The sequence below is a fragment of the Tetrao urogallus genome (genome assembly GCF_951394365.1).
Source record: "Tetrao urogallus genome assembly, chromosome: 2".
In the NCBI taxonomy this organism is placed as follows: Eukaryota; Metazoa; Chordata; class Aves; order Galliformes; family Phasianidae; genus Tetrao; species Tetrao urogallus.
The window spans coordinates 38,340,311-38,357,258 of record NC_136814.1 but is presented as its reverse complement, the minus strand read 5'-3'; the positions used below and the strand labels follow the sequence as shown (position 1 = coordinate 38,357,258).

At 41.3% G+C, this 16,948-nt stretch overlaps 1 protein-coding gene across 1 annotated transcript; it reads left to right on the top strand.

Moving 5' to 3' along the window:
• Positions 1-237: 237 nt before the first annotated feature.
• MAP10 (microtubule associated protein 10) lies at positions 238-2,886 on the top strand (the record flags this gene model as incomplete). Its single annotated transcript, XM_079550835.1, has 1 exon — positions 238-2,886. Exon 1 carries the CDS (start codon positions 469-471, stop codon positions 2,884-2,886), a length of 2,418 nt encoding a protein of 805 aa, XP_079406961.1. The 5' UTR covers positions 238-468.
• Positions 2,887-16,948: the final 14,062 nt, after the last annotated feature.

Sequence of the window (16,948 nt, the reverse complement as noted above, 5' to 3'; positions counted from 1 at the left end):
GAACAGAATAATTATCTTCCCAGCTAGGCAAGTATTTCTTGTGCCTGCGGTGAGTCTCGTTTAAGGGAAAGGCGGTCCGCGTGGGGAGCGGTCCCTTCCCCACACACGAGATAAGAGATACCGCTCCCCTATTCCACGCGGCTTTACTCAAGCGGGTCCATCACAGCTCCTCGCGTACATGGAGCTGGGAGAAAAAATACGAATTTGAAAACGCATCTCCAAGCCTCCGCTAGGACACGGGAGTCCTCGGAGCACCGCTCGTCTCTCCACCGGCGGAGTCAAGGGCTGACCGCCCGGACTACAGCTCCCAGCGTCCTTTGCAAAGACGCGTTGTCGAGACAACGACCAAAGGGCGTCCTCGGGGCGCGGAGGCGCCGGCCACCCTCCCGCCGCGTGAGCCGCGCTTCTCTCGCGAGAGCCACCCTTAAACTGCGGCAAACTCTCGCGAGAGGGGCGCGCGGGGCCGTCATGTCGGCGGCGTGCGGCGGCGATGGGCTGTTCGCGCTGGAGGTGCTGGTGGAGGCGGTGCGGGTAGCGGCCTCGGGCCCCGCGCTGCGTCCGGCCGTGGCGCTGCGCCTCCTCGGTTTCCCTACCCTTCTGCTGCGCCCCGCCGCCTCCGCCCCGCCGCTCCGGCCCGGCCGGACCTTCCTCTTCGGCCGCGGCAAACGCTGCCTCTTCCGCTGGCGCCGCGACTCGCTTTGCGCCGCGCTCCGCCGCCAGCCGCTCCGCGCCCTGTTGCTGGCGCTGCCAGCTGGGCTCGCTCCGGAGTCCCCCCGCCTCCTAGGCAGCTGCAACGTCTCGCTGGCCCCCGCCGCCGTCGAGGTGCCGCAGCGGCCCGAGGAGCCCGTCCGCTGGGGCCGCCGCGGCCGCTTCCCGCTGAGGGACGCGGCGGGCCGCACGGTCGGAGAGCTGGTGCTGGGCTTCCGCCTCAGCAGCCTGGAGACCGGGGAACGGTCGGGCCCCGCCACGCCGCCCCGCGCCTCTCCTGCGCCGGAGGACGAGGAGGAGGAGGAGGAGGCAGATAAGGAGGAAGAAGAAGAAGAGCGAGGCGAGGAGGACGGCAACGTCATCTGCCCTCCCGTGCTGTATTACAGCCGTGAGCCGGCTGAGCCTCGTCTGCCACCAGCAGCAGCCATGGGGTGCTGGCAGCATGTGGTACAAAGCCCACAAGAGCAAAGCGAGGTCCAGAGCCCCCCACGCCCCAATGCTGGGCCCTCCTTGCTACAGCCCGGCAGCCCCCAGCAACTCCACAGCACCCTGGCGCAGTTGCCGCTGCTCAGTGCCTTGCTGGCAGAGCTGTCTGTGCTCACCCGCTCTGCTACACCTGCTGCTGTCCATCCACATCTGGCCTGGCTCTATCAGGCCCCAGGGGACTGTGGCAAGGGTCCACGGCCATCCAGCCATTCCCCTGCCCTCAAGCCTGCAGAGGTGCCGGTGAGGCCAAGCAGGAGCAGTGAAGCTACCAGCTCTCAGTTCAAGCAAGGCCAGCAGCAGACTACCTTACCAGGGTCTTCTCAGGCTAGGAAAAGATCTAAGAAAGCTGCACCCCATGAAGAGACAAAATCTGAAAAAAACTTCAAAACTAAGGAAAACACACCTCCCAGAAGGAAACTGTTGTATGGGCTGACAAATACACTGAGGTTACGGCTGCAGCAAAACAATCCCGATAAGCTGATACAGCTTGAAAGGAGAGAACAGTACAGAAAAAAGCAAGTAGAGATGTTGAAGGTGAGAAGCCCATTATCCAAAAGAAAGCTGCTCAAAAATGCTGAAGAACAGTGTGTGGTTTCTCACAGGCAGTGTTCCAAGGGAAACATTTCAAAGCAGAATGGTCAGGTTGATGAAACTGTTGAGACTTCATTACAAAATAGCGCTCTCAATGAGTACTTTTCTGGTACAGGTGTTTTTCCTGACCTACAGAAGCAGTCTGCTGAAAGTCCGTTGAGGAGCAATGGGTTTGCAAGCAAAGAACATCCATGCAAATCAACAGTAGCCTCCTTACAGGAGAAAACTATATTAAAGTTTGCTCACAAAGAAAAGGACTTGAAAGTTCAGCTCCCAGAAGCTTTCGCATCAGATGCTAGTGTGAAGGGAAGCAATGATAATGAGGAAGCAATACACTTCGTCCATCCTAAAATCATGGAGCACGATAATTCCTCTGTTGCAAGTGATCAGAAACGAAGCCCCAGCAGAACTGCTGAAAAAAGCTCTGAATTCATATACTCAGATGACTTTGTTGCTAGTCCTGACAACATAGTTTATTCAGAAGATTTCACCAGTGCTGAGTGTACAGACAGAGACTTGGAAGCTCTTGACAGCAGTCCTGAACCTCTCTGGCTTGAAAGCCCAAACCGACCTTGGTCAGATACAGAAGTGGAATCCAGCAGGTCCAGAGTTTCAAAAGCAAGTGAAAGAGCTGAAAGTACGTCAGATCTTCTGCCAATGCATTCATCTTCATCACCAGTCTCTTCTTTGAAGAGAAACCATGGCTTGAAAAACAGCAAAGGAACTGGTGGTGAATCTGTTGATTTACTTAATGACACCTCTCTCTGGGCAGGATTATTAGATGAAGAGCAGGAAGCCCATCAGGTTGATAAGGAAGAGAACAGAGTTGATGAGCATATTAAACAAGCATCTATACTGAGAAGTGAGCAAGTTACCTCTGATACTGATCTGAATATAGGAAAAGGGCAGACCTCTGCAGAAAACAGTCAGTCAGTAACTGAAGTGTGCTCCTACTTAACACGTAACTTGTCTGGTCTTGAACTTAGTGATGTGGAAAACAGTAGGTCTGGCAAAGATGATGATGTTTTGGGAGACCTACATACTCAATACAAAGATATCAGTGAACTTGTAATAAACAATCTTCCAGGATACACAGTGTAATTTTAAGTTGTCACTGTCTGGATTAAAATATGGTATATTTAAACTATTTTTATAAAGTTTGTTACATTTAGTTATAATTAATACAAGTTAAGGCTATATCATGCATATTTATACATCGGTCAGTTCACACACTAGTTTTTCAGGTAAACTACTAGAATCTCTAAGTGGATCTTGATCATTATCTAGAGGATGACTTCAGCGTCAGTATAGAATCATTGAATCATAGAACCATAGAATCACAAGGTTGGAAAAGACCTACAAGAACATCTAGTCCAACCGTCCTCCTATCATCATTACTACCCACTAAGCTACTAAACCAAATCTCGTAGCAGCTAAACCGTATCTTGTAGCAGACATCCTAACACAAAAATAATCTGATCAGCACAGGAAGTATAATATACTGTCAAAAGCAGAAATGAAAACAGAAGCAGGAAATGCAGTACTCAGAACTTGCCCAAGGTAAAAATAATAACATGTTACAGAAACAGCCAAGTACAAAATGCATTCCTAACTGAACATTAAATTTTTATCCCTCATGAAAATAGTTCTATGCTTCATTGCAAATAGTTACTTAAAACATGCCGTCACAGCTAATAACAGCACATACTTTTATCAACTAATCTGTCTAATGAGGCATTTTTTCATTGTTCTGTCACTAAATATACAGACCAGAAGTAGATGAGCCCTTTCCCATTACTGTAGGTTGAAGTTTCTCATTTCAGTTAGATTTTCATGATTTATTATAAAATAGCTTAAGAATTATTGATGACTGTAAATCTATATAATCTGGGAAAGCTTTAAGGAGTTGGAGAAAGTTACTTGACCTTGAAGAGTAAGAATGTGCAAAGAGAAGGAATAAGTGCAGTAAATTTTCCATGCTTCACAACTCCCTGATTGCATTCTCTGCCAGTGGGAAAGGGGTAGGAGGGGCAGGACCCACAGTCAAGAAACTGAACAAATGAGCGTATTACGTCTTGATTTAAAGATTCAAGATAGTGAGAAATTTGCTATGTCTCATTTTCTGTTCCATTGGCTGAACTCCTATGTGCTACATCCCCTTTTCTGTTAAAATGCTTGAACTATCATCTGATGTTACCTTTTTGGTTTCTTACTTCATTTCTATGACTTCCAGTTTGATCATTGGACTTGCATCTTGTCTTCTATTTTACTAATTGTTGCCTGGTTTTGTTTTTTGTTTGTTTGTTGTTGTTGTTTGAGTCTATTGATACATCTGTTAGAAATTTCAGAGACAGTCTTTGAGTTGAATCTGAAGAGAGCTCAGAATTGCTGCCTTAGCTTTTAAGTCTTTTTTGTCCTCCCTTTCTACTCTCAGTCTAGACCATTTCTTTTGCCAACCTTACATTCCAAACTCACTCATCGTTTACATCATTTATCCTTAAGACTGTTAAATGACAGACTTGCCAACTTCCATTTCCCCTGTAATTTACAACAGCTTTTTCCATTTCTGTGCCTTGATAATATGACAATGAGTGCTCCATGTACTTCTTACAAGAATCTGTGTTTACACTTGAATATCTTGGAAGATTTTTTATTTCTATCCTATGTGTTTATCTTATAGGAATGACAGTATCTCCTTTACTTAAATTACAAACATCTGTGAGGATTATTCAAGTATTTAGTGTTGACCTCTGAGGAGAATACGACTACTATTTTTAATCTAAAGGTAAACAGCTGAAAATGCCCATGCATCAAAGGAATCTGGGCAGAACAGTTCTGAAATGTTATTTAGGATTTCTCTGCTTCATCAGCTCCAAATCCAGACAAAATTATTTCTTTATTGCCATGGATCTGATACAAGTGAAATCAGACTGTCACCTACACATGGCAGTAATTCTGATTTCATTGATGGAATAAGTTCTGTGCAGCTCCCATGTCACTGAAATACAATGATGCCCAAACATTTTTACTGCCTGGCTATATATAAATGATCTGCTAACACTACGAATCCAAAATTTGAAAGTCATTACTTAAGAAAAGTTTATTTAAAAAAGATTTCTCAGCCCCAAATTGATTGAAATTCAGGGGCAAATTCCCACTCCTCTATCTATTCCCTACCACATCTTCATTTTTCAATTTCCAGTAGTAAATATGGCAAGGATAATATTTCATTGGTTTAAGTTACAAAACTCCAGTCTCCTTTTAGCTAATTTTATTTGGGATAACTTTAAGAGAGTTTATAATAGAATTTATAATTTAATCAGGACAATGATGAAAACAACAGAAAATGTGCACTAAGAACACAACAGGAGACATGACACAGTAACAGGAGGTCAGCATAATGCTTGTTTTGGTTGCTTTGTGTCTTTTCAGATACAGACTCACGTTAGTTACCATTGCACAGAGAGGTTCCTATCCTCAGAGACAATAATCTTTTCAGATGTTATCTATGTTGTCATGAAAGTAAACAATATTTTATTTAATATTCAAATAACATCCCCTCAGCCAACAAAAATGGGAAGGAACTTCACGTCACTGATCACTGAAAATTCAACTCACAAACCAAGAAGTACCTGCTAATGCCAAGAAGATTCTGTACTTCAACCCAGCAGGATAAAACAGAGGTATTAACTATTAGTATGAAACATGAAGAGAAAAAAAAAAGCCAGCAACATGTACAAAATCTTACAGTCATCTACACTCAGACACATTATGTTATCCAGACAATTTTGTCATTCTGACTTGCATTCTATATTCCTATGACCAAGTTGTTAACATCAGAAGTTTAACAAGATTTCTCTACCTAAATGGAGGTACTCATCCAATTTTTCATAAAGACATCATTTCTAAACTGTAGGGGCCAAATTGCACGGATTATGATTGTGCACAGGACACAGCAATATACTGGGCAAGGAAAATAATAGTAGCATATCCTCCGCAGAACCATAGCAATACAGCCGTGGTGTCTGAGTGAAATAGCAGGAGAAAAGAGAAGTGCTGCTACTCTGCACTAACAGGCCTCATCTAGTCCTAAAAAGTCAGTGCATTGGAAAGCTGCTTTCCTAGAAACATCTCAACTAAAATTGCTCATTAGAAAAGGAGAAGAAAGCTGAAGAACCCCACCCCTTCTGCATGCTGAGACTTTGAAAACTCAGCTTTTTGAGCAAAAACAGACAATTCTTCCATACACATTCAATCCCTGGTTGTTTTTGAGAGTTCCTGGAAAAATTATTAATTTGTACTCATTACAGGATGTGCCCCTGTCCACTGGGAGACGTGCATAAAGACACACTGGTTTCTTAAGTGCCCCCATCTGTCTGCTTATAAGAGCTTTCAATAGTTACTGAACGCTGAGCAATCCACGTAAACAAGCGGTCTGTTACATGTACTGTGCAGACACAGAGGCAATGGCTTGCCACAGTGTAAAGTGTGACAAAACCAAAATATTTACCTATTTCCTACTTTCCAGTAGCCCTCAGATTTTACATACAACTGTAATTTGAATTTGCTGTAGTTTTCATTTTGGCCTCACAGTCTGTATTGCTCCATAGTATTAAGTAACAAACTATAGTTACTTCAAATTATATAGTTTTCAGTTACACTTGGCTACAGCAAAATTAAAATGTTAAAATTATTTACCTAAGTTTATTCTAGCTTATGACTACGGAAAGCCATCTAGTATCTTACTATTGACTTGCTACTATAGCAACTGATCTTTCTCTAAGTCTGTACCATATTCCAAGAATATGTTCTGTAATACTCTGTATGTTAGTATAGATGGGTGTTCAAAACTCGCTTATGGTAAGGGTAGTTAAATCAGCTAAAATAAAATTGAACTTAATGTTTCACTACACAAGTCCCAAAGTGAGAAATAAACTCATAGACATACACATTAATTTCTCTCAAAATTTATGACCCTATAGCAATAGTTTGCTGTGTCTGTCTTAAAAATACATTTCAGCATACTACTTACTCAAACTTAGATAGGTAGCACGATATAACTGATGGTGAGATGGGAATAGCAGGATGCCAAGTAGTGACAGTTTAGGTTCTTTTGTTGTGTTTTATTTTTCTTTCTTTAAACATGTTCTACTGTAAAGTTTTGCAGCTGTAGGGCAGTTCTGCTCAGTTCTATTACTCAGTCTTCTGTCCTTGTTGCCTAGGAATGGTTTTTAAGAAGTCTCAGCCAAGGAGACTCCACTTTCATCCACTTCATTTTTTATTCCTCAGCTCTCAGAACCCTGATTAGATGATACAGTTTCTTCTCTGTGATATTGCTGGTTATAATTTGTAATTCCTTCATTTCGGAACTCCTTTTCCTCAGTTTTCTGAGATTGTACTCAGCTTTGTAATTGCGTAATTTTAATTAATTTATTTTTTTACAGAGTTTCTCATTCTTACTGCCTTAATGTTCTGTGTCCCAGTACTTTATGATACCTGCCATTGCAATCATTTTGTTTCTTTTTGTGAAAGCGCTGCTCAAAGTTAAACGCTCTTCCCATCTGGACATCTTTGGGACTTCTGCTTTCATTTTCTCAAGATTTGTCACCAGCAGATACTTTACTGTTTACTAAGCTTTGATTGCCTAGAAATAAGTGAAATCATTGAATCTTACATTCATATCCTTAAAAGGTTTTGTTGACTTTAACTGCAGCTCCTGTGAAATATAATGCTGCTCACTCAGAGCTGCAGGATGGCTGCCCAGAATACTATGGTTGAACATTCACCCACTGTTATCAGACATCAGGTTTCTCTACCTCTCCCAAACAATCCTATCTTTAATCCTTTTCTGAAGTTTCCATTTGCAGAATAACCTTATTTCAGAGAGCCAAGGCCATCCTTGTGAGAACATATGCTGACTGTAATTTAACACTGATTTTGAGCTAATGGCAATCACATCTGCCGTAGCTGATGTTCGTTACCAGCTAGCTGCCTGCACTTTCCATCCTCCCTTTTAATCAGTATACTGCTGGATTTTAATTTCTAGTTTGTTCACATTCAGATTCTTCCTGCATTTAAACTCTTATTATGTATGCATTTCTGGTATGCTGAAGTCACCCAGATGAGCTATAGCTTCACTGCCTTTTTCTTGTTTGGCATTGACATTCACTTGTATTAAATGGTATTTGTTTGAGGGAGGAGTGAGGGGGGTTGGCATTGTTCTATGATTCTATGAATCTCTTAAATTCTTACATGAATTTTGTATTGCAGTTTAATGTCCCTTGACAGGACAGCTTGCATCTTCCCAGAAAAGCACAGTCAGTGTTCTCCATTGGTTTCTAGAGGATGAATTTGAGTGTCTCATGCTGTAGAAACTGGTATTAATCTTTAGTTCTGCAGAGACCTCTTGAAGTGACTCATTTACCAGTTGTTCAAAATAACATGACTTGGCAGAGGAAATGTTTAAATAACACCTGAGATAGTTATAACTCCTAACTAAATTAAAATTTAAAGATTGATTCAGTTACTGTTAATTACAAAAATACCCCCAAAATGGTAATTTAAAAAAGAAATAGTTGTCTATTATTTTTATTTATTCTTATCATAGACATTTTTCAAATATTTTGGGTGATAACCTAGTAGCCTTTACATGTTCAGTTCATCTGAACTAAATCAGGTAAGAATGCCTCTCTATGTATCCATTAACAGAAGGTAGGTAACAGGTTTTCAAAAGGGAGTAAAGGTATTTACATGGTGGAATCTGCTGCAATTCCATGGGAATTAGTCACCTTGAAAATAGTCACAGAATGGAAATCCATCCTGAGGGCTCTAACACTATTATCTCTTGGAATGCAAAAATGTTTCTGAAAGAAGATAACTCATCCTTCAACAAATATTTTCAGAGCCATTTGGAAAGTTTAGTGGTGTCATGACTGTAAGAAACTCTGTTGGTGTCAAGGAAATTCTAGCTCTTTTCTCTTTAATTGCTGGCAGATTCAATATTTTTCCTGTCCCTTAGGCTTATACTGAGAGTAGCCCCTTTGACTTTCCCTAAGTTTCAATATCATAACAGAGTCCTGCCTGTTATTGCTCAGAAACTTATTTTAGGAGCCCCTCAAGTTCTTCTTGTCCCCTTGACTGTGTCTTGACTATTCCAGCTTTTCCTCATCACTTATTTTACACCATCTCTAGAACTCAGCTTGTCCCTGTTTATCATTCAAAACAATCTCCAAACACTTCTCAGGCACCTTTTCTGGTTTCATCTCATCTTTAAAAGCAAACTGAAGTTCTGCCTGCAGTGCTCAGCGTGATTTATCCCCTTCCATCCACCTTAGTTTCTTACCCTCTACCTACTTCTATGTAACCTTATTTTTTTCCATTTTCAGAAAATAAATATCTGGAAATCACTGTACACCCATTTCCTACCTGCAGCTCAGTCCTGCCCTTTTTTTGCTTGCAGGTAGCTGTATTCCTTATGAGTTTTTAAACAGGAACACTCTAGACATAGAATTTAAGACAGACAGAAACCAGCACATCACACTCTCACCTTCTCTACACTGTGATCCTTGACATTTCATTTGCTTACTTCTGGTGTCACTGGGACAAAGCTGTACTAATAAAACGGATCAAAATCTAATGGCTTAAATAGCGAAAGAAATGCTTCATGGAACAAGGTTCAGACACTGCTAGAGCACAATATAAGGAAAGCTCTGGCATATTCTGGGGTACATTTTTAATTTTCTTTTACACAGCGCTGAACAGGTTTTGCAACAAAATCATTGTATGTAAGAAAATCTGCTTTCTGACTCACAGCCATGACTCATAGCCATTGCTGTCCTCTTCTGAAACACAGTCAGAGCCTTTTGATTGCTGCATGTGTCATCTCCTTCTGCTCCTGCATTGACCACTTTATTTGTAAAGAGGAATAGATGAATAAAGGTTTTCTTCAAAATGTAATCATTTGCACAGGATTCTTCTGCACAAAGGTGAGGCCCCAGAAAGCACAGTACTTCAGTACCATTTCCTGTATACCTCTTTCTAATAACAGAACACGAGTAGATTCGCTGTTATCAAAACCTTTATCAACATGACATTTTGGTTCTTTTTCAATGAGAGCAGTGTATTTGCCACTATTTCCATGGTACACATTGCTGTTATAACACCATTTTTCCAAGCTGTTAGTTGGCAATTAAATTCTATCAAATTACGTATGTTGCTTCAATTTAATTTGGGTTGACACAGTCAAGAGCTGCATCTAGGAAAGCACTGGCAGCAACAGAGTCATAGCTGATGTTTGCTTTCTGTTTTTCTGAAACCTTGTAACTGTCTCTACATACAGAGAGAGAGAGAGAGAGATTTTGCCAAAGAAACATTCTTTGTCTGCTGCTGGCATCACATTCATATACCCAGAAAAAAAAAAAAGTCACGAGCAAACAGATGTTTGGTGTAAAGCTGGGGACCGCGTTCCAAATGTTCCTCTCAATCTTTATTTGCTTCTTTTGGAGTTTTAAAATGGAACTGACATTTTGTTTCCCCAGCCTCGATGAGATTGCTAACAAACCAAAGACAAAAACTCATCTTCTCAAAAGTACTCCTGTCTTCTTAAACACACAGCAAACCTTTACTCATGAAAGCTATTTAAGGAATGTTTATAGAAACCATTTGAGAAATATTTTGAACTTTCCCATTCAATTTAACATCCCAAATAAACTGAGAATAGCTTCCTTCACTGTATTTATCACTTCTACTTCTGATCCCAAAAGGAAGGACTGTGAAGATAAGTATTTTGTTTTGGTTTGAGTTTAGCAATAGTTTAGATCCCAGCAGTCCTGCTTTTACTGGAGCCACCTCACACAGGCCTGCCAACAGTTCAGCAAGTGGAGTAAATACCAAAGCTATGGATCAGATGTACAGCATAAAGCAAAATAAAGCTGTGTTGATGCAATACTAACAACAGGAGTTTGCTCCCTGCACTCCTGGTCAAAGAAATAATATCTTTCTGGGACAGCCCATCAAGTCTTGCATTTCAACTGGCAGGACATTAAAACAAAGACAAGAAGAGGAAGGAAGGAGTGAGTTTTAGGGAAGAATCCTCTTCATTTTGCTTGTTCTCCTCAGGCTAACTCAAGCATCTTAACTGTTCTCTCAGTCACCTTTCTGACTGCACAGGGCAGAATTTGTCTCTCAAGGCACATGGATGAAAAAATATTTATACAATCAAAAGTAATACATTGGGTTGGACTCTAAATGAGTGATAGTCCATCCCTGCACAAACCACAAACTGTTTTTTTTCTACTTTCTTTTCAGTTTTCAGTCATTCTAGACATAGACTTAAAAGCAAGCAGTACACACAGAAACACATGCAACAACAAAAACATTTTGCCACCCCTATTGAAAACAAAATAAAAGCAACAGAAGAAGCACGGAGGAATATATTGCCACCTGACGTTTAGAAATTGCTGTAAAACCACCAGTGGTGACAGGGTTTACTTGTTTCCTCCTCATCCTCCTGACATCTGCCGGGGAACATCAACAAGACTTTTAGGCACATCTGGTGGCTAAGCACAAAAAATGGCTCTTGATGCAAATGAGTTCCTCCAATGCATCAGCTAGGAAACCTTTCAATTCCAAACCTGCAAGAGGCCTGGAAACCCCTCCGGCACCATACCATCTACCATTACACAGTATTTTCCAAAAGCTGCCTTTGTGCACGACCTCCATTAGTATGCCTCAGTAGGCAGCTGGTTCTGTCATTCAGTATCTGTCTTCTAAGTGCTGAAGAGTCCTAAATAGTTCTGTTTCCACATGAGGGCTTCAGTCTGTTCAGAGCAAGCCAGATTCCTGCTCTTGTATTAATTCTTTGCAACAGTGTTACCTCCTAGTGCTTTATTACTCCCATGTACAGCCACAGAACCAGCTACAAGGCAAACTGCCACTCCTTCAGGTATACAAAAACAAAAAGTTCTTCAAGGACAGGAGCCAGGCAAGAAACCAGGGTTCAGCCCGTATCTGTGACAGTAACAGACTTCAGTGATCATCCTTCTTTCCTGATGTGGATAGGCTTGCTCTACTGCACCGAGTGAGCTCATGACATGTACTTAGAAAAAGCACAGTACAGTGAGTGCATTTGCCAGCCAAGAAGGTCCAAAAAAGAGCTTGAGTGATAAAAAGTGTGTTTTTGCACATCCTCGCAATATGTATCCTCTCTTGCCTTTTAAGACCCTAACATGAGAGACAGATTTTCGTCACTTGTCCCATTGACATCTCCAACTCTAAATTCCTACTTTGGGCATTCCATCCTGGGTCCTGGAGTACATCTGTAAGTCTTACTTATGTTGCATATACTGATATGCTGGGACAATGTGGCTTGAATCACCTCCCAGATTAGATCCCAGCAAGTCTAAATTTTGAACAGGAAAATCATTGTTAGGCTCTTATTCATGATTTAGCAAAAGCAATAGCAACAAAAATAAACAGCTTTAAAAATTCCACGTGGAAGTGTATTACTTTACACCATTTGCACAAAAGCCAATTATTTTTACATTACTTAAACACTAAGAAGATATGTGTATTAAAAATGTGCAGAGTATATGTAGTGCTTGTCCTGGTAACGTTAGAGCAAACAATGTATGCTGCATTCCAGCACAGAATATGTGACCATAACAATTAGGAACCATCTGGTGACCTGGCACTTACTGGTATAGGAATGAAATTTCAATTAAGTTTTATTATCCAAAAATGTAAGTGACAGCTCCCACTTGAAACCCCAGAGCCACTAAGCTGTCCAAATAAAGAGAAGGATGCCACCCAGTTAATGTGTTGTATCACACAGCTTGATGGCATACCTTGTAAATAATATGCTCCCTTCCCATGTTCTTGGGCACAAACTGCTTGTACAGTTGGATTTTTGAGAAGATCTGTCTGTATTAAAGGTAAATTGGGAGTCATGTTGCAGTTCATTGAGAACGAGGTAATACAATAGAGTGGTCAGCCATCTCCCAGGTTTTACGAGCCAGGATTGCATCTTGTGCAAGGTAAGAAGAAAAGCCCAACTGAAAACCTGTACTCTGGCAATGAGGTTATGTCAGCTAACACTGCAACTGTGTTCAGTTTACCTGGACCTGTGAAACAGAGCTCAGGAATTCTTCTCTCCCACCCCAAAAGCACACCTCACTGTCAGATTATAAGCAATTCAGATGACATTCTTCAAGGTCTCAGAAGAGAACCACCGTATTAGCAAGTTTCAAAAGGGAGGCTGTTAACACTGTAGCAAGAACATATTCACAGTCTTTTAGCAATGAAATATGTTCCCATACTGAGTGAATAAGCCCTAATTTTATTCATTTATTTATTTGTTTGTTTCCCCAGGGCTGTTCTTTAATATTTAGTGTAAAACACTATGGGTCTGTCAAAAATAAAATAAAATAAAATACAGTCGCCTCATCCAAAAATGCTTCATCTTTTCCACATTACAGTTTAATTATTGTTCATAGACTCTGCAGCTATCGACCCATGAAAGTTATCACAGATGTCAATTTTGTAGTCAATATATCAATCTGTGGTAGAGACCTGGAAAAGTCTGTTAGGTTTCATCCAGTCACCAGTTCTCTATCCAGAATCAGAATTTACCAATAAGGAAAACCGTTGTGGTTTAACCCAGCCAGTGGCTGAGCACCACACAGCTGTTTTCTCACTAACCCCCACTTTTCCAGTCTGATGCAGGAAACAAACAGTTTGGGAAAAGAAAAAAAAAAAAAAAGTAGAACTCATGGGCTGAAATCAAACCATTTACTAAGATAGAGAAAAGGAAAATAGTTATGACAATGCATATATACGTGAAGGTATATAACAAATGATGCACAAGCAATTGCTCACCATCCCTCGACTGACACCCAGCTAGGCTCTGAGCAGCAGAAGAGAGTGAGATGAACTCCTATCCCCTTCAAAACTCCTTCCACATGATGTCACATGGTATAGAACATCCCTTTGGCAAGTTTAAGTCAGCTGTCCTAATTCTGTCCCCTCCCAGCTCCGTGGGCCCTTCGCTGAGCATGGCCTTGGCTCCGTACAGCACTGCTTAGCAGCAACTATAAAGATCAATGTGCCATCAATGTTGCACTTCTCCTAGAACCAAGGCATAGCATTGTACCAGACACTAGGAAGAAAACAATTCCACCTCAGCTGAAACTAAGACAAAGGTAAACCTAGATCATGACCCACTGCGCTTTAAGTTCATTCAAGAAAAACCCACACTTTTCAAACAGGTTGCAGCCTCTGTTTCTGGAAAATTTCTCTAGTGTACATTCACAAATATACACTTGACTTTGTAACCCATTAACCTTAATATCTGCCAGCTTAAGAAGAATAGCAGAAGATTTCCAGGCATTCATTAAGCTTCAGTATTCTTCTCTTTCAGCAAAGATGACTGCACAGATATCACCGCCACCAGAAATTGGCTACCACATATATTTATGCTTTTTGAGCACTTTATATGAAGTATTTCTGCCTCTTAAAATGGTTTCTTGCAGGCCCTGTATTTATTAAGACAGCAACCTTTGTGCAGACAGAAGCTATTCAAAGTTTTGAAAAACAGAATTTACTTCTACTCAAGCAAAATATCAGTAGCATAATCCTATTCTCAGAGTAAGCTCTGCTTGGAAACTAAATGACCAAAGTGCTCCCAAGTGTAGCAATTAGTATTTTAGCCAGTGGAGTCAGTTGGGGAGACTCTTGTAAATTTAATGAATTCCCCAGTAGTCACTCAATCATCATCACTAATACGTAGGCAATACTGCTAGAGGTAATGTTGCCAATCCATTATAAGTCCTCACTTATTGCCTTAAATTTTAAATTAATGGATTTTGCAGGTGAACTCTTCTCCGATGGTGATACTTTGTGCTAATGCAATCACAGAGGGGCCATTTGGGAGCATAACAAGACTGAACTCAATACACTTGGCAAGACATCACTGGGAAGCTCAGGCAAGGCATTCGTCACTGAGTTTCTGTTCTTTATCTCTTACCTCCCTAAAATTTGTGCCTCTAAACTAGACCATAATTAGATCTATCCCTTCTGGGATTCATTTTCCAGATTAGAATAAGGCACAGAGAGTGAAAACTCAGGCTCGCTATATATTCAGCCAGCATTTGGATGTGAATATGGAAGTGCTGAATACAACAATGACATGCAGCTACAGAAAGCAATGCTTGAAGGACTCGAGACTTCATCTAACATATCCCCTTGCCCTCAGGTGAAAATCAACATGCAGCTACATCATTGCTGACAGATTTTTCGTCTAGCTCATTCTTTGAAACCTTCAGTATGAGAGATTCTGCATCTTCCCCAGGCAACACGTTCCAGTGCTTACTTATCTTGAATGTTAAAAGTTTCTCCCAGTGTCAGACGTCAGTGTCCCCTGGTGCTATTTAAGTCCATTATTTCCCAACCTCTACACTACAGAAAGAACAAGTTATTCCCTTCCTCTTTAAAGCAGCTTTCTGTGCATTTAAGACTTGCCTTTTTGCATGGTTTCTTTTCTCTTGACCAAACACCCACAGGTCTTGCAGCTTTCACACAATGGCCAAGGCTGGCAAAGACCTCTTAGTCCATCTGCTCCATCCCCTGCTCAGGCAGGGCCACCACAGTAGGTTGCCCAGGGCCACGTCCTGGCAGCTTTTGAGGATCTCTAAGAAGGGAAACCCCACAGTATGAGGAAGCCTTCCTTCATAGGCCACAGCTCTCTGGTCACGCTTCTTGCTTTGCTGTTACAGCCTCATAACATTTTCCTTGAAACAAATTACCCTAATCTATGCACAACCACACCAGATGAAGTTTACACAGGATCTACTAGACAGGAAAAACTACTTCACATGCCTTCCAGTCTCTCCCTGTTTGGCATCATCTGCAAGTGTAATACATCCTTCCTCTTTCATCAATTAGTCAATCAGTTGTGAATGAAAATATTGACTATGCCCAGAGCCATTACAAACTCTCACAATGCCTTACCCACTTATTTCTATTTTCACAGTCCTACAGAGAACTGTTCACTGAGAACACAAAGCCAACCGCATTAAAAATTTCACATCCAGAGCACGTTCCCCAGCTTATCTGCAGGAATGTCAGAGCATCCTAATGTCAGGACACATGACATCTACGGATTTTTCCCTATCCAAACAGCCTGTTACACTGTCACAAAAAAGAACAGATTAGTCTGACATGATTTGTTCTCAACAAATCCATGCTGACTGCTACTCATTTCCTTGTTATCTTCCAAGCACTTACAGAATGTTTATATGATTATTTGTTACAATATTTTTCCTCTTGGATCTCAAAAAGAAAAGTCAGACACCGTGCAGGCAAACGGTGGTAAAGACAATCTGTCCATAAAAACAAATGATGAGTAAGTGAGCACAACATACCTCAGTGGTTTATGTTTACAAGCAATCAAAACTCTAATAGATCAAAATGCAATTTTGATAAGGTGGGGGGAAAAAAAGGAAGAAAGAAAGGGGAAAAAAGCTTGTAAAGTGAGGTCCTAAATCCTTTACTTTCCTTGCATATCTTTGTTCACTGTTCAGGCAGATCAACCAGAGTCCAGAGAAATTTAATAATGATAGCATTAAGCAACAGCAGCATGATCAGATTCATTCAACCCTCTGAAAAACTCTGACTTTCCAAGCTGACTTAACTGTTACAAAATAACATCCTCAAGATGTCTTGTTCAAGATGTTCAAGGCTGGAAATTACTTATGGTCCAGATTTCTCACGATCAGTGCATAGGAAGAAGTTTCCTTCTGGAAACAGGAGGGCCCAAATCCCAAAGAAGTCAAATGCTTATGGGAAAGAGTACTCCATTTACACAAAAATAGCAAACTAAGCAGGGGCAGATCACAAATCTGTGCTCTGGTGAGCACATTGGTGAACAATCATGCTGTTTAAGACCTTGCACATCAACAACTGGTCTTGTCTGCACCTAGCAGCCTCATCCTACACTTGCAGGCTTGGTTTGGGAGACAGCATGAGCTAGAGCAGTTCCCAAGAAACAAACTGGATAAGATCCTCTGTCTTGAAGACAAAGAATTTGACTATCTCAAAATAATTAAGCCTCCACCACTCGCTGATGGGCTGCTGTAGCATATAGCAGCTTCGGAGGCCAGCCTGGACA